We start from the raw sequence: 18,298 nt of genomic DNA, 5'->3' as shown, positions 1-18,298 counted from the left end.
CATTTTTGCTTTTGAATGAATCGATTTTATCATAAGCTCAACACAAAATACTAAAATTGATATTGCTAACAATCCAACGACTAAAAATAAAATCACCTTCAATGAGCTTAAATCGATTGTTGCGGCTTGGTCTTCACGTGCCTGAAAATTCCCACTGACGCGCCGTCTTATCACCAAAAGCTGTGTCTCAAATTTCATGCGATCAGTTCCATGCTCTATCAGACCACCGTCGATAAACTGCAACAAAATTCGATTGAACGTTTCCACATATGGTGAGGTGAGCGGGACATACATTGCTGAGTAAAATTCGTACGCCACTTCGGGGATCACATGGAGCAATGCTTCGCCCGTCTTTTTGTCGTAGAATTGTGGAACGAACTCCTCAATCTTGTCTTGTGCCAGGACCTTGGCAAATGATCTCTTAGCAATGAGACTCGATAAAAGCTTCGTTGTTTCTGGTGCTTCGATCACAATGCGCTTCGCAAGCTTGTACTTGGCCATAACCTGCTCGTTATATGTGAAGAACGCTGTTATTGAAGGATCAATCGATATATTGAGCGTGGAACCCATGAGCTCCTGAATCGTTTGAAGATCTCTACTGTTATCAGCTGTGTTAACTTCCTTAATCATATTCCCCTGGAACACACTGTAGGTGATGAGCTGAAACCAAATCAGAGTGATCCAATATATTCGTTGTGATGATATTTCTCGAATCGCGATGGATATGTTGGTCATGGTTGCGTACGTCATGAAGACGGATGATATCCATGGGGTTTGTGAATTGTTCTTCGTGCGATTCATCTGGAAGCTGTAATATTCCAGAATCCGAAATCCTACCGGAAACCAAAGTAAAATGGAGTAATACACGAGCATAAACTCCAACGACAAGGCAATTATGTCTACCTCCCTCCGAGCACGGGTGTAATAGTTTTTGGGGACCACATACAGAAAAGGAGTAGCTATGACCGGTAGTAGGAACTGTACATTGGTAGTTTCATGTAGGGAAAACATTATCCTAGTTCTGGACAGATCCGTCCTGCCGTGCTCGACTTCCGCTAGGGAACCAACGAATGTCCCATTCGACATTCGATAACCGTAGTCAAAGTTATCGCCCACACTTATCGGCGTCAGGTTTAGTTTGTCGGCTATCGATCGGAGAACCGGCCGGTCTATCAAACGTAGGTAAGCGTTGTCGGTTGGTCGTTCGACGGAATCTATGCGATACTGCGTTACCTGCAACAGAAAAGATTATTAAATCGTGTTTTTAATTGCACGCGGATTAGTCATTGGATCGTACCCGAAGCGTTCGCCTTTCGTGTTTCGTAAAGTGCTCCGAAACCTCAACACGGTGGCCAATATCGTGGAGATCATCACCAGCAAAGCATTCGATTCTGAACTCAGAATTTAGCATGCAAACAGTCAACTCTGGATCAATGTTGAAAATAATCGATCGATGGAATAGTGTTGATGCTTTCCGCAATGCTCCCGAATTGCGATCAATATCACCTCTCATAATTAGCATGGCCAGTTCTTCGTTGCTGTTTCTGTCGAGAAAGTTTCCCGTCACGGTGGAGTTTGTTTCCTGACTGCCTATCAGCAGTAACCCATCGATATTTAAGTATTGATTTTTTGCATCTGTTATGATAGATAAAAAGTTAATTCCATGTTTGTAGAGCGAAAATTCGAAAAAACTTACAATTTTCCAACGTTCCAAAGTTGGTGTAGCTCAGAGATTTGGTAAATATATTTGCTTGAGCAATGCACTGCGACCAATCAGTGTTCATTGGAACGATGGATAACGTCGAAACATTCTTCAAATAGAAATAAACGAAAATATACACAAGCTGTTACAAATCATATGTTTTAAAATGATCACAAAATGATAATCAAATTAGAAATTTTACAGTTCTTAACCTTCCGGTACAATACCTTCGAAGAAAGCAAGCGTTTTCCGCTTTATGTTCTTCATATTATGTTTAATTTTTTAACATCTATCAGTTCAACCACTCTGACCAACACAACAGCATTTACCTTGAAAAAATCTGCTATCACAAAATTCACCGCTTCCACCGGGAAATCCTCACAAGTGTCATTAACCTGGTCCAGACGAGCTTGGACAACGTGTTGCCCAGGAAATATCACTCCCGCCGCTAGGACAAACACCTCGGCAAACATTGTGAACTGATTCTGGTGCGCGACCAAAGTAAACAGCACCAAGTATTTATAGAGCACAATGGAGGGGGGCTGGCGGATTGTCGTGCCAGATTGCGGTGCAACGAATACCGTACTAATTTACCTGCCAATCATCTTTTGGGGGGAAAACTGATTAGTCGTACTCGATGGTGGTTGATTTTTCTCTTTCATTAAATCATTATGTGAAGGGCAAAGCGAGGTGCTACAATCGGTTCTCATACTGCACGGATTTCTATGGTATGGAAAACCACGTGAATGTTGGCTAATTGCAGGGACGTGCTTTATTTGCCAAATGTGATTTGTACAAAATAAATACTTCCAGCACATCCTTTTCAAGAAACCTTATAGGAAACCCGACTGTAGCTGGATTACTGACCAGAATATGAAGCATTTCAACCAGTTCTAATTAGGTGATGACAGTTGGGTAATAAATCCAGTCAATTCAGTTGAACTATTGTCAAAGATAACTCATTTGTTCTCCCTTGTACTTGTCAGGACAAAATCAACTTGTAACAAGCAATTGTCCTAAAGTTCACGATAATCATGATGTTTTTCTTTGTTGCTTATTCATGTGCTGTCCAGACTACGAGTTATATTACTTGTTATAGAATTATTGATATCAATGTTTGTATATCTATGTACATAGTTTTCGCTGGAAATAATGAATATGACTTATTATGTCTAGATTTGACGATCTCGGTGGTCTAATGGCTACCACTTCTGCCTTCCAATTCCATGCTCGTTCTTTTCCTACTTTGAGTTCTTTATGTGTTTCACGTTCTACTAAAACGATTCCTAGTCCTAATGTTATAACCTTCCACACTAACAATTACCACAACTCCCGTGGCTCCTACCAGAGATCGTGAAGTTGTCTGCATCTTTATTAAGGATTGTCAGATTATCTGCATGTGATACACTGCGCGGCTTTTGTAATGGTCCCAAATGAGTACTTGCACAAAACTTCACGCGGCGAACCACTGTCGAAAGGTACGGCCGCGCCAGACGACACACCTCATAGCTATTCATCCATAAGAATCAAGTAAACGGGGTGAAGAAAGCGCGACGGTACCTTTCCTGAACGACCGTTCTACAAGCATGGACGATGGGAATTTCAGTAGAATTACGTCGTCTGATTGTCTGTGGTCCAGGCTTGTACCATCTACGAATTTGTGCGAATTGCTCAATACTAATGCTAATGATAACGACTTCTCATGTCAGGATTTGCTATATCAAGTCAATACCACATTTTCAAAACGACTTATCTGCTTTCGTAAGCAAAAATTCAAACATCGATTTGACTAAGCTGATAGCACTCTCACACAAAGGCTTCGGTTACCTGTTGATGGTGTTGGTTTGCGTGGGAGATTCGTCAAATCGACGTTTGAATCTTCCTTTACAAAAGCCGATAAGTAGTTTTGAAAATTTAGTATGAAGTGATGCCTTAGAGCCACTGCGTATCCGCCGGGATGTGGGCAGAGCCCTATGTGTAGCTGATGTACTTCAAGGAAGAATAGATTGCGAAAGAATTTTACAACAAGTGAACATGAACGTTCAACCAAGACCGCTACGGAACAATTCGATGCTGAGGCTCCCCTTTCGTCGCACTAACTACGGTGCAGAAACTGCAATCTACGGCCTCCAGAAAACGTTTAATAGAGTTTCTTCCATGTTCGACTTCAACTTGACGCGGAATGTTCTTCGTCGTAGATTTTCTGAATTTTTTCGTTGATTGTGTGTGATAAGGCTGCATTTTATTTGTTTTAATTTTTTTATCTTGACAATGCTACTATGTTATATTTTTTGACTATTTGCGTTTTTTAGTATTAATTAGTATTTACATACATCATTAGGGCTAATTGTAGTCTGTTGATGAAATCACACAATAAATAAATAAATAAATATGGCTCGCAGTTTAGACGGCACATCAACGTTTTAACTTAATGGAAAGTAATTAATTCGAACTGTCCAGAGTTCAAAATAAAAATAATTATCATATAAATATCAACATAACATTATTCAACAATCATTGGAAGCTGATAGAGTGCTTATTCATCCAAAAATTTCGTCGAATGCTAGTGGCTCGTACCCGTTCCAACAGAGAGCGGTACAGTGTGGCAAGGGTAGAAGAGAAACGAATCCACCGCAGAAAAAAAGGCAACACGAAGGTAGTGTGATAGCTGAAGCGCAGGAGAACATGGATAGAAACGATATGTGGAGGTTTTACGCAACTGTCAATGGCGCGCGGCATAAGACTGCGCCAGTGCCCACCATGTGCAATGACCGAGAGGGGAATTTGCTGATAGATAAGACTATGGTGGCAGCAAGGTGGAAGGAGCTCTTCGAAGATTTGTTGAACGGTGAAAATGAAGGTGTATTAAGGAGCAGGATGGACATAGTCAACGACGGTCAAGCTGTGGAACCACCAATGCTGGACGAGATAAAGAAGGCTCTAAACTAGACTAGCATTAGCATTAAAAAATGAAAAATTATGTATATTTATATGTACTAGTATACGACGGTTGACGAAATTAATAAATAAATAAATAAACGAGCTGAAAAATAGTAAAGCTGCTGGAAGGACGAGATCCCGGTCGAGCTTCTCAAACACGGAAGTGAGCAGCTGCATCCTGCTTAACAGACTGAGATCGCTTGAGGAGTCTTTCGTCGGCGAATACCAGACAGGTTTTCGTGACGGCCGGTCAACGGCGAATCAAATGTTTAGCCAGCGGATGATCCTTGGGGAAGATCCATTAATTACGTAACGCAAAAAATGGACTTTTTCAACCCCCCCTCCCCCCTATGTCACACTTTTTGTATGAAGCATCTGAAAATTTTGTATGGATCATCACACTTCACTCAACCCCCTCCCCCCTCTAAGCGTTACGTAATTTGTGGACATTCCCTTGATAAATTCCGGGAGTACAACTTGCAGACTCCCAATCTGTTCATTGATTTCAAAGCAGCGTACGATTCAGTGAAAAGAAATGAGCTGTGGCAGATAATGTCCGAACATAGTTTTCCAACGAAACTGATTAGACTGATGCGTGCAACGCTGGATGGCTCGGAATCAAGTATTCGGATTGCAGACGAAGTGGCAACCTCGTTTGTGACCTCAGACGGATTGAAGCAGGGTGATGCAGTTTAGAATGTATTGCTCAACATTGCACTCAAAGGCGCTATTAGGAGATCTGGCATGCAGAGGAACGGCACTATCATCACACGGTCGCATATGCTCCTGGGCTTTGCACACGGCATCGATTGCATTGTAATCGATCGCAGAGCAGTAGTGGAGGCTTTTGTCCCACTGAAGAGCGCGACATAGGGAGGATAGGCTTGAACATTAATTCTACCAAGAAAAAGTATATGGTGGCAGGTAGAGATAGAGGAAGACCTAGTGGTGTTGGTGCTGAGGTAATGCTTGATGGGGATGTGATTGAAGTTTTTGAAGAATTTGTTTACCTTGGAACGCTTGTGACATGTGACAATGACGTTTCCCGTAAAGTGAAAAGACGTATTGCTGCTGCGAATAGTGTCTTTTACGGATTACGTAACCAGCTTAGTTCCCGCAACATGCAGACGGAAACGAAATTTGCTGTATACAAAACTCTGATTCTACCAGTTGCCCTTTATGGACATGAAGCATGGACATTAAAAGAGTCGGACCGGAGAGCTTTCGGGGCTTCCGAGCGAAAAGTGCTGCGTACAATACTCGGAGGGAAACTAGAAAATGGTGTGTGGCGCAGACGCATGAATCATAAGCTGTATCAAGTATACAAAGAAGAAAATATTGTGAATCGTATAAAATACGGAAGACTTCAGTGGGCTAGTCACTTAGTGCGAATGTCGGAAGGAAGAATAGCGAATACAATATTCAAGAGAGAACCAGATAGGGGCCAGCGACTTCGTGGAAGGCCGCGAACACGCTGGTTGCACGCAGTGGAATCGGACGTGTATCGACGCTGTAGCCAACCAGGTATCCAGGTAGGTATACAAATACACTAATTTTCACTTGACTTAGGAACCTCGCAGTTAATAACTGTGGAAGTGCTCTGTCCCAGTGGGGTATGTAATGCCAAAGAATAATAATAATGAGAAGATGCTCGCGGTATTAAATATATGCCATGAACTATTTCTCAAACGAGACGAGCCAGCCCAGGGCTAACCCGAGCAAAAATGAATAACTTATTGATAACAAATTCTATTATCCGGTTATCAGATATTTTGATAACTGAATTTGTTATCATTTTGGCTGAATTAACAGCCAACATAACAAAAATGATACCAGAATTTTGCTCCTGAAATAACTAAATGAAACTGATACCAAATTGATAACACATTTTGTTATACATGTTATTCACTCAAATAACTAATTTAGTTATTATTTAGTAATCAGCCATCACTGTTTTATCGACCAAAATACTTAAATCTTCTTTGCCGACTTCGTTACGCATTGAAAAAAAAATGTTGGCATTCACTGGTATTCGAACTCGAATCGAATGATTGTACGGCGTCGTCTCTAGGCACTCACCCGAATACGATTTCTTGAGGAGCAGGAGAGAAGAGCACTACGCTTTCTACGATCTTGCATTAACTGAAAACTATTTATAATCAAATCAGGATACCATAACCACTTATGTAAATAACAGTCGGCTGGACAGAGTGCAAAGCAGAATAACTGATTAATAACAAACTTAATTATGGCAGCTAAATAAAGTTTCCATTTAAAATTAGAAATTTTCCATAAACATTTAGGAAATTGCCAATAAAAAAAATCAGGGTATGAGCAATAAATAATTATAAAATTTCCACAAATAAAACAAAATTTCCATAAACTTTTAAGAATTTTCCACAAAACAATAATAATTCAGCACTTTTAAAACGAATAATTTCAATTATTAAATAAGAATTTTCCATAAGAAATCAAAATGATGCACGAAAAAATACAAAATTTAATAAATAAATCAATATTAGCAATAAACAATTACAAAATTTTCCACAAAATGAATATATTTTTTCCATAAAAAAATAAAAATTTTCCACAAAATAATCAATAAAGAGCAATAAAAAAATAAGAAAATTTCCATTAAAAAATACAAGAAAGCAATAAAGCTGATGAAATTTTACATGAATTTTAAACGCTTTTAAAGAAGGTCATCTATGGAAAAAAAGCACAGTTTGATTGCTTTTTTATATTTCTTTATAGAAATTTTCTTATTTTTTTATTGCTTTCTATTGATCATTTCGAGGGAAATTTTTATTTTGTTATGGAAAAAATATATTTATTTTGTGGAAAATTTTGTTATTTTTTATTGCTAATATTGATTTATTTATGGAAATTTTGTATTTCTTTCCGTGGAATATTTAATTTTTTTTATGGAAAATTCTTCTTTTATAATTGCAATTTTTGCTTTTAAAAGTGCTTATTTATTTTTGTTTTGTGGAAAATTTTTAATTGTTTATGGAAATTTTGTTTTATTTGTGGAAATTTTATATTTATTTATTGCTCATACCCTGATTTCTTTATTGACAATTTTCTATTTTCTTATGGGAATTTTCTAATTGTTTAGGGGGAGTATTTATTTTAGTCCTTAATTATCCAGTTATATTGATAACTAGAATTGTTATCATTCTGGTTGAATTACAAGTCAACATAGCAAAAATGATAACCGAAATGAATTTTATTCAAAATAGCGAATCGGCAATCAATTAGGATAAATACGGTTCATCGTCCTTTTATTGAATACATTTTGTTTTCAGTTGTGACCAATTAAATAATAGGCTTAGGTTAGTTTTTCTCTCTTATATTATCAATCATTAGGTTGCTAGCAGCACCATGCTGTAAATCGATTTCGGTTATAGGTTTTATTCAAACTAAACCACAGCCTTGCATTTCACAGTGAAATGTTTCATGTTTTCATATGCATATATAAACATAAACACTGCTGATCCACAATAGGAAGAAAGGAGGTATTTTTGGCCAAAATTATGAATCCTGCAATAAACGGTGGTATTCATCATAAAAACATAGATAGAGAAGAAAAATATTTTTTCTGAGCCTTCAATGGGGTATGGGGCTATCTTTCGGCATAGCATCGATTTTTGTCATATTCTACAAAACCAACGGAATTTGGTTACTTTTTGGCTTGCAATAAGCCTGTTTGATGCTAGATAAAATATTAATGGTCATATACTGTTTACTCGTGTCACAGACAAATGGACGCAACACAGATTTCCTAAAATGATCAAAAAGCACTATTAGCTTCTGGCGTTGAAAATTCACTGAGTAGAACTTATTAAACCAACAAAGGAGGGCAGAACAGATTCAATAAGCGTCATATTGTGACATCCACGAAATGGATATTCATTTATTTGATATTTCATTAAGATTTCTTTCATAATTATAAAAAGGTATTGTGGCAAAGAGTTATTCACACTACTCATCCAACACGTTATGACACGTTATGGTTGAATCTATAATTTCCTCCAATAATGTAGTAATGTCAAAATTTTAAATTTTGAACTACTTCCCTTCTCAACGCTTTAACGCTGCGTAGCGCTTTTTATATGATAGATGATTTTTTCTTGAATTATGCGAAACGTTAAGGCATAACCCTTTCCCTTAAAATGTTATGTGAATTGTGTTCGTCACCAAATTCAATTAAAGTGGCATTATTGAGTAACTCAGATTAAAATTTAAAAATAAGAATTTTACCAAAACACCTGATTAATCCCCCTAGCGGTAATGTTGGCTTTCTCGTACATTATATGAAAATGTATTTTGGCCATAACTTTTGAGCCCATAGTCCGATCAAGACTATTTTTAATAGGGAACAATGGACCAACGTTCTCTGACGAATGAAACTTGTTGCGAGTAAATCGGTTTAGAGTAAGTGCTTAAAAAAGAGTTAACACCATTTTTGCTCACACACATACAGACATTCACACACCGTAACCCACGGGAAAATGAGAATCTCCTTCCAGCAGAATGATCCAACAAAAAGAATAATGAAATTTGCAATACTTGTCAAGCTTTCCACGGGATGGTTTGTTTGAAGAAGAGCGCGTCAACTGGTTAACAACTGTTGGAGATAAAAGTAATAGACGCGAACGACTAATATTTTCCTTCCTTGACTCCGATTGGCTACCACTTCATTGTCCAGTTGTAACTTAATTGATGCCCTGATGCACCCTCCCAACCCCATTTCATATATTTATAATCAAATTAGTAATATTGTAAGGGAAATTTAGGCATGTGTAGAGAATATATGAAATAGTAATATGGCAGACCATCCTGGAAGGCTACTGTGTTCCAATACGTAACTCTGAAACATCAACTTCATCATTAATTTATTTTATAAATAACTACTTCCTGTAAGCATAACATAATACGGTGGAGAAGTTGAAATATGCCGCAATCACTGAGCCTCGGGTCTGTATCGGAAGAAATATCCCTGATGCCATAAGCAGTCGTCAACCCACTGAAAAGTGATTATAGGTATGTATAATATATCATATGTAGTATCAATAAAATGAAATAAGTACATGATGAGAAGCATTGTGATGAGTATAAAACAATAGTAGTAAATATTTAGAATACACACAATAGCTTAGGAGCAGAGACCTAAAATGCCCATCAATTAAATTAATGAAAATGTCACAATGAGGAAAACAATACTTTCTTAAAAAGGTCTTTTGCTGTCCAAAATTGAAGTTTTTCGTCCGACAAGCAAGGATGTTATCGACCATCCAGCAATCCGCATTCGATCATTCAGCAGTCCGCCAACAACCCACTCCAAAAGCTGAACCCCAAAATGTGTCGTACGGTGAACCTCTAGCGCAAAAAATCGTCTACTACTCTACCTAATGATTCGTTGTCAGAATTCAACCAATAACGGAGCTAGTTGCAGTAACTTAAACTAAATTATTTGAATTACGTTATAAATTAGTCTAAGTCACTGAAACTATAGCCACAACTCCGTTACTAGCGGAACTCAAACAACAAATCATTAAACAGAGCTGCAGAAAAACCTTCGCACCAGAAGCCCACCATACAACACACTTCGAAATTCAGCCCCCGGAATGAGTCACTGACAAACTACTAAACGATCGAACGCGAACTACTAAACTATCAAGAACATCCTTGCCGACAATACTTCTTTCCTTGACTGTGGGTCAAAATGGAGAATCGACCGTATTGAACATGATTAGAAGGAATACGATAAATATAATAAATAGTTTATCCAAATTTCTTGCCAACATCGTCAGTCAGGAGTTTATGCGTCCATTCTCGTTATAGTCCAGGATATGTTCAGTTAACTGATAATACGAATATTATGAATAGAAAAATAATAAAACTGCGTATGCATATTCAAATGTCAAATTACGGTGAACACGAAGATAAATGATTTAAATGTAGAGGGAGGTCCCATTGCTCCGGACACTTTAAAGTGTTCATAATATTGTACGTGGTGAAATCGGGGTAGATAAGCATTGCGTAATCTGGTCATAACTGTATAACTTTTATTTTAATTAGTGGTGAAATATAATAGAATTTTATATGATTAACTATATAAAAAATCTATAATAATGTATTATGAGAAAAGCTATGTCCATAAACAATGACTAAAAATAACGGTTAATCGTCGCCACTCTTCGTGTTATTTGCTACCTTTCATGTGGACAAAACAGTCCGCATGATGTTATTTTAGTATCAAAATAGTATAAAATAAATGCGAATATATGAATGAAATTACATATAAATATTTAATATATGAGTATGATACTATGAAAGGAAATGATGAAGTATAGACAGGGTTTTTATTTTTCGTATTTTTCGACAGTATTTTCCATAAGCACTTCTATTGAAGAAGTCTTTGGTTCATAAAAATCTCTGCTTTTCGTTCCGGTCTAGGGTACTTAATTTTATGAGTTTGAAATAAGAAATAATATGAATACGTTTAATTAATTATATGAATATTATTATTATGTGGATTAAATGAATTAGTTGAATATAATGAATCTATTGAAAATATTGAATATAATGATGGAAGAAATAAATACAAGAAATAAATTAACATTTGCAACATAATGAGTATAATGAATATTGAGAAAATATTTTATGTTTTGCCTAAATGTTGCCATAAAGTTGCCCTAAAGCTTCTCACTAACGCGAGTTCATATGATACTACATACTTGGTATTCGGGAGTAAAGTTCTTGAATAAAGAGCTTGAAATGAAAACCAGTATGGTGTTATTTTCCAGTTCCAAACAAAACATATTAGCAGAATATACCTGTAATCTCTAGCGTCAAACAGAACTGAATGAAAGATAAAATTAAAAACAATTTACAAAGATGCACATTTGGATTCCGCTTGCTCCCAACAACCACATCGTGTCATAGTTAATACCTAATTAATAAGAACAAAATCATTCTTAACGTAGGGCATTTAATATCTTAGGGCCGATTTCTTCACCTCCGCTTAGGCCTTAAACCAGGTTTAAACGTATGGGTAAGCACCGCTTAAGAGTTAAGCGAAGGTGAAGAAATTGGCCCTTAGTTACGCAAACACTGATTTTTGCAACTTCTTTTCACCGCATATAGCAGAATAATACAGATTTTCTGTGTATATTAAACAACAAACAACAAAAATATCACTGAATGATTGACTGACAGTTCAGTTCACACTGGAATACACAAAAATCAGCGAAACAAGGGGGATTTTTGTATTATACTTGAATTTTTAGAATGAACGACTTTTATATATATTTTATATATTTAATTTATAGCTCCTGAGCGATCATACTATAAAACGGCTCACTGTATGAATCAATAAAAGCAGCACATATAGCTCATTGGTCTTACCTTGAATGGAACCATACTTATCCTTTGCCCGGGGCACTCACTCAGCGAGCATCTCTTGATCTCTTCCTTACAATTGCGACCGCCAGAGCACTAGCTCCAAATTGAAGTCCAAACGAATAATAGTTCCCGTAATCCACTCTAGCTCGACCATGTCGTTGGCGTTAAAGGTGTTGGTGAAAATTGGGAAAATAAAAAATCGACTTTCTCTGATTCGTAATTCAAGTTGACCTATTAAATGCTAATGCTTTGGAGCATTAAACCCCAGCATATCAGCACTCTAAGCCATATGGTTATCAAGATATAGGCATTAGAGCCAGACACTTTTTAGTTCTTGAAAAATCAATGCATTATTCAACTGTCAATATCTTCGGCTACAGTAGCTCTTTTCCAACTCTTTAAAAAGTTTCTGAAAGCTTGTTTCATGGACTTGCGAAGAACGGGTTAGTTATGGGAAAACAGGTAGTGAAACATCCGAAAATGACCCGAAGAAAAAAAAAATTTTCATGCAAAAAGTTCCATACAAAAAAAGTTTCTCTAAGTTTCGCTTAGCGACTACCACTACGACTTTCTTTGGACCTCCCAGAAGGCATTAAAACAAATTCCAGCTGCTTATGGCTGCAAATCTGCGATTCCGATCACTTTTTCGAAAAAAAAAGTCATTAATTTTGAAACATTAAATGGAATTATTCTCATAATACACGGCAGACTGTGATGGGCTGGATACAAATCCCATGCGTATGACAAAAGAGCATCAAGAACAGTTAAAATAGAGATAGTAGAAAACACGAAAAGTGTCGTAGGCTTCGTGGTAGGCCGTGTACACGATAGCTTATGCAGCTATATGATACTCCATTTGGCGTAGGCTCACCAAGAGGAGGCAACTCATTATCTATCAAGTATAAAGCAAATAAATAAGAAAAAAAACAATATACTCTTGAGGGTTACGAAAATACTCTAGGCTTCATTTGAAATTATTTCATAAAAAGTAAAATTTTGATATTAATTAAAATCCAATATGTGAATACAAGAAGCAAAAATGTCTGTACCTAAGAACATCTTTCGATAATTATTGGTATGTACCTAGGTGAAATAAATAAACAGAACATTTATGAATGTCTATCTGAGTGCATAGTGAGCTGTGATTGCGAAGGTAAATCGTGTGAAGTGTTTGTACTTATTATTTGGTGAATCATGAATTATAGGCAACTCATTGAAGTATTTAGAGGATTTTAAAAAGTGGCAGGTATCAAAGATATTAAAGGAAGCGTACTTGAAGAGAAAACAACTTATACAGAAAAGGCTTTATGATAGCTTTGGTGTGAGAGTCGACCAGCCAAGGCAAGGTGGAGCAGGATCAAGTACAACTGGAAACATTTGTCGACGAGCGTTTTCGAATCCAAATCTGTTAAGTGAAGCATTAAATGTCAACGAAGAGCTAATTCACCAGTTCTGGAACATTCTGATCGCGATAAACTGCCAAGAGCCAATCAATCCTGAAAAGCTAGACAGTTATTGTAAAGCAACCTACCGGTTATATTTGCAGCAGAGCATTAGTGATTAATCATAGATTTAATCATGATTAATGAATAATGGGTTATTTAATCATTATTCATTAATCATAATCATACAAAAAATACGATTTGATCATTAATCACTAATCGTTAATCATAGAATTTTACATTTAATCATTAATCACTAATCATATTCATAATTGTTTTGAGTTTATTCATTAATCATCAATTTCAATCATTGCATACATCGCTTTTGTTCATTAATATTTAATCAAAATCATATAATTTTTATACCTTTTAATAACCCAATTCGGAAGATAGGTTAATTGCTTTATGATCACTTAGCAAATCATTCAATTTGATTATTCATAATTATTAATCATTAATCATATCGATCGTTAATCATTAATCATATACATATTGTGTCAACATTTAATCATGATTGGTAATCGTTAATCACACTCCAAACGATTTATTCATTAATCATAATCGTTAATCATTGTCAAAAATTAATTTAATCGTTGATCATAATCATTAATCATTGTCAAAAACGAATAAATCATTATTCAAAATCTTTAATCATAGAGTTGAATGATTTAATCATAACAAATTTAATCATTCATTGGAAGCTTTATTCATTAACGCTCTGATTTGCAGCTGTATGATTGGTATAAAATTCCTGCTACGGTGCATAAAGTCCTTGCCCATGCTGGGGATATAATTATTCATTCACCAGCACCACTTGGAATGTTGGCTGAAGAAGCAGCTGAGTGTCAACACAAGCACTTAAAAAAAGTCGGACTCATCATGCCAGGAAAGCCTCAAGAGAAGAAAATTTACATGACGTTTTCATTCGTGCTATGAACTCGTCGGATCCTTTGATAAGCTCCCTCAACTTAGGTAAGCGACTTCAAAATAAATCTAATCTGGAATATCCAGAAGATGTTCAAAGTTTTTTAGTGACTGAAACTTCTTGCAATACAACAGATTCGAGTACAGAAAAATATACCATAGCAGATATTTTAATCGATCTTGAAGAAATAAATGATGATTTTGTTGAGGATGTTCATGTACACAATGAATAAATAAATGTTGTTGCAGTATACTTATATATCTTGAAGCTTTTATTGCATGGAGTTCGTTTAGCTTTAATAGAGCTTTATATTGTATTCCCTTTACTTGTTTTACGGGTTAAGAGCCTGAACCAATCTGAAAAATCCTACAAAGACAACCTGTTACGTATGTAGATGCAATGGCCTGTATTTGACGGAGTCCTTGTGCAACTTAGAACATCTGTACAACTCAATTCACATAAAACAGTATACAATTTTCTAGTTTGAACTCTACAGGTCTGCGCTGCAATAAAATACACATCTATAGACTGCTGTGTACATGAGACATTCGTAGATAAAAGGGATATATTCCATAGAGATCAAAGGTGTGTATTCCAGGGAGTTTGGAGACCTTAGAAGAAATAACGACCTGCAAAACAAGTATTTCACATCTTTTAGACAATAATCTACGATATAAGTGTAAAATATTGCAGAAATGAAATGAAAATATTTTCGGCCACCTACTTGTATGGAGCCGCCCCATAGTGCACCGTTGAGCTTTTTTGATGAAATTGCCACTATAGAGAGAATCTTGTGGAACCGGAACGACAATAAAAAAATGGAAACCACAACTTGTGGAAAAAATTGTAAAATTTTGACATGAGGTGAAAAAACGACCGTTCACGCGCACAGCCTACTCACGATTGCTAACGATTGACAATAATGTCAGTCAAAAAAAAAAAAAAAATGATTAGTTCTAGTTTCAGGGGTGAGCATAAAACATGATGAAAGTAAACGTCACATAAAATGACAAGCAGAAGAAAAAATGCATTTTTAACATAGCCTTGGAAAACCCGGAACATCTCCGGTGGCCAAGAACCAATCTTAGGTTTTTCTTAGGGACAGTATACTAGAAAAGTTTCCGCGTCCGATGGTCTCAATTTTATTAAAATCGGATTTTCCTACGCAAAGTTATGCTGATTTGAACTTCGACAAAATTTTGCCTATCTTAACCTTTTTGTCTAACCCCTGTATCTAACAACGGAGACGCTTCTCTGATCCGTGGACAATGGCTACCCGAGCAAAGCTTGAGAGCAAATCGATAACTAATTTTATTGTTGTGAAATCGGCTAATTTTAACGGTTAAAATAACAAAATGTATAGCAGAAATATCTTACGCTGACATCAAATTGAAAACTATTTTTGCTGTCAGTGAGAGCAATTCAAAAACTGATTTTGATATTGATATTTTATTTTGAAAACTGATAATAAATATAAATAAATAAGTAATCAGTTTAATATCAGTTCATCTAATTCAGAAATCAACAGCAAATTGATATCAAAATAAGTTAACAATCCTGAATATCAAAATTTGAAAACAAATTATGATTTTAATTAAGGGATATCAAAACATGTTTTCTTTTTGGTCGCAATAAGATGTCAGGCTTTGCTCGGGTACTTGTCTGCCTTCCTTGATTATTGCCGTCATTCCTCCATTTCCGGTACGATTCATTGTTTGTTATCCTCCCCCCCTTCCCCTGACAGCGCCATCTTCGTCCGACAAAGTGTGCTTTCGATGCTGCTAACAACTTTATTCCAGATCGCACTTTGCCTCTTTTCGAAAATTCTCTTTTCGCAGCTGTGGGGTTTGAGTAAGTTATCATTAGCGTGTCGATCAATGCGCAGCAAGCCATGACTCGGCCTCTTCCGGTCAGACCTCCGTGGCGTGCACACGCACCCACGGAGAGCTGCTGTCATAACGATTCGCTCCGGCCATTTGGGGCCTCACATTTTGGCGATCCTGCCAGGTTATTTGTTGGATCCTGACGTTGATTTCAAAAGGTGAGTTGAATTCAATTGTTAATGTGCTAATGTGTTAAAATATTTGATGATTAAAAAAACACAAGGCAATGGGTTTGTATTGCTACAAAGCGCGTCTGGTAGAACGCTGCCAAATGGATTTTGGTTTGAATAATCATAAAGAAGGTGGTTCAAGACCGCTGCAAAATGGATTGTGGTTTGGAAAATCACAAAGCGTGTCTGGAAGACCGCTGGAAAATGGATTGTGGTTTGGAAAATCACAAAGCGCGTCTGGAAGACCGCTGGAAAATGGATTGTGGTTTGGAAAATCACAAAGCTAGGGAGACCGCTGGAAAATGGTTTGTGGTTTGCAATACCACAAGGCGTGTCTGGGAGACTGCCGAGAAAAGGGTTGACAATCTAGAAAATCTCAAGGGTGGTCATGGAAGCATTGATTTTGGTTAAAATAAATTTAGTTTGAAATGTATAACTTGGCGACTTTAGTGTGGATGGATTTGATTTAGATTTAGATTAGAATTGCATTTGATTGGATTTAGATAGGATTTGGATTGGATTTGGATTGAATGTGGAATGGATTTGAATTGGATTTAGATTGGATTAGGATTGGATGTTGATTGGAATTGGATTGAATGTGGCTTGGATTTTTATTGGAATTGGATTGAATTTGTATTGGATTTGAATTGTTTGGATTTCATTGTATTTGACAAAATCTCAAAATTTATTGTTCTCCTTTCACTACATAGATCCAAATAAAAAAAATAAAAATAAACCAATTTAGTTTAACATTTAAATGATACAACTTATTGACTTGCATTTCGTTGTTCTGCGATTGAAAACCACGGTGATCAGATAAGTTTATTTTGGAGATCAGTTTTCAAAGGAAATTATCGGTTTCTCAAAAGCAATATGTTCATCTTAGTCTCGCGTAAATAATTTTCAAAAAAATCATTGCGTTCTATGCTAGGGGATTTTTTTTGTCTTTTTTTTTTAATGAGAGAAGAAGGGAAATGTGGGGTTTGAGTAAGTTACCATTAGCGTGTCGATCAATGCGCAGCAAGCCATGACTCGGCCTCTTCTGGTCAGACCTCCGTGGCATGCACACGCACCCACGGAGAGCAGCTGTCATAACGATTCGCTCCGGCCATTTGGGGCCTCACAGCAGCCAGTTGTGGTCAAACATTTTTTGCTCTTGCTGCAACTTTTACTCTTCTATCGCGAGTTATGCCTGGGATTCCAGTACACGCATCTCTCGTTCATGCCTCAACTGTTTCTCCTTCCGAGCTTTCTGCCTGATGATTACTTCATCTGTGCCTCCATTCGCTTCACAAAGACCTTCTCCTTGGCGACTTGTTTTTCATTCAACTGTGTATCAGTGGGATCTGCATTGACACAAACTCCTTGGCTGGACTCTCCATTGCTCTTTTGGCTGATCTTCTTACCACATCGCGCCTTGATTTTCGCTTCCGGAACCTTCAGCGAGAAGAAAAGCCAGCAAATGTAAGTCAAATATGCTATTGAAAGTGCTATTTTATTTTTGTTTCTTGGATTTTTTTATTGGTTATGAAAATTTCACATTATTTAGGTAATTTTTATATTTATTTATTTTTCTTCCCTGAATCCTTCCCTTTCCATGGAAAATTTAAAATGCACTCAGATTTGATTGTTTTGTTCGATCAAACCGGATTAATATGAATTTAATATCAGCTATACAAAGTAAACCATATTTATCGGATTCTTATCACAATTCAGTCGATACCACAACCGAAGGCACTTCCGCTTTCCTCATCAATCTGCTGGCGTCAAACGTGCTGTTGGTCGACGAAACCAAGCAGCGAAAGCCACACGCCACACTCGCTTTC

At 36.7% G+C, this 18,298-nt stretch overlaps 1 protein-coding gene across 1 annotated transcript; it reads right to left on the bottom strand.

The window, feature by feature from the left end:
• Positions 1–218: 218 nt before the first annotated feature.
• Positions 219–2,175, bottom strand: LOC134206417 (uncharacterized). Its single transcript, XM_062682134.1, has 5 exons — positions 2,032–2,175; positions 1,697–1,811; positions 1,298–1,635; positions 293–1,233; positions 219–237 (listed from the first exon to the last, which is right to left on the bottom strand). The coding sequence occupies exons 1-5, from the start codon at positions 2,173–2,175 to the stop codon at positions 219–221; spliced, it is 1,557 nt and encodes a 518-aa protein (XP_062538118.1).
• Positions 2,176–18,298: the final 16,123 nt, after the last annotated feature.

This window comes from Armigeres subalbatus, chromosome 1 (assembly GCF_024139115.2).
Source record: "Armigeres subalbatus isolate Guangzhou_Male chromosome 1, GZ_Asu_2, whole genome shotgun sequence".
Taxonomy (NCBI): Eukaryota; Metazoa; Arthropoda; class Insecta; order Diptera; family Culicidae; genus Armigeres; species Armigeres subalbatus.
The sequence above is the reverse complement of the archived record's forward strand: the minus strand, read 5'-3'. Positions and strand labels throughout refer to the sequence as shown.

Excerpts from the sequence above, each read along its gene's own strand:
- LOC134206417 (XM_062682134.1), bottom strand. The coding sequence starts at position 2,175 with ATGTTTGCCGAGGTGTTTGTCCTAGCGGCGGGAGTGATATTTCCTGGG. Across the intron at positions 1,636-1,696 it reads CTTTGGAACGTTGGAAAATT|ATGCAAAAAATCAATACTTA; the intron begins GTAAGTTTTTTC and ends CTATCATAACAG. Across the intron at positions 1,234-1,297 it reads ACGAAAGGCGAACGCTTCGG|GTAACGCAGTATCGCATAGA; the intron begins GTACGATCCAAT and ends TTTCTGTTGCAG.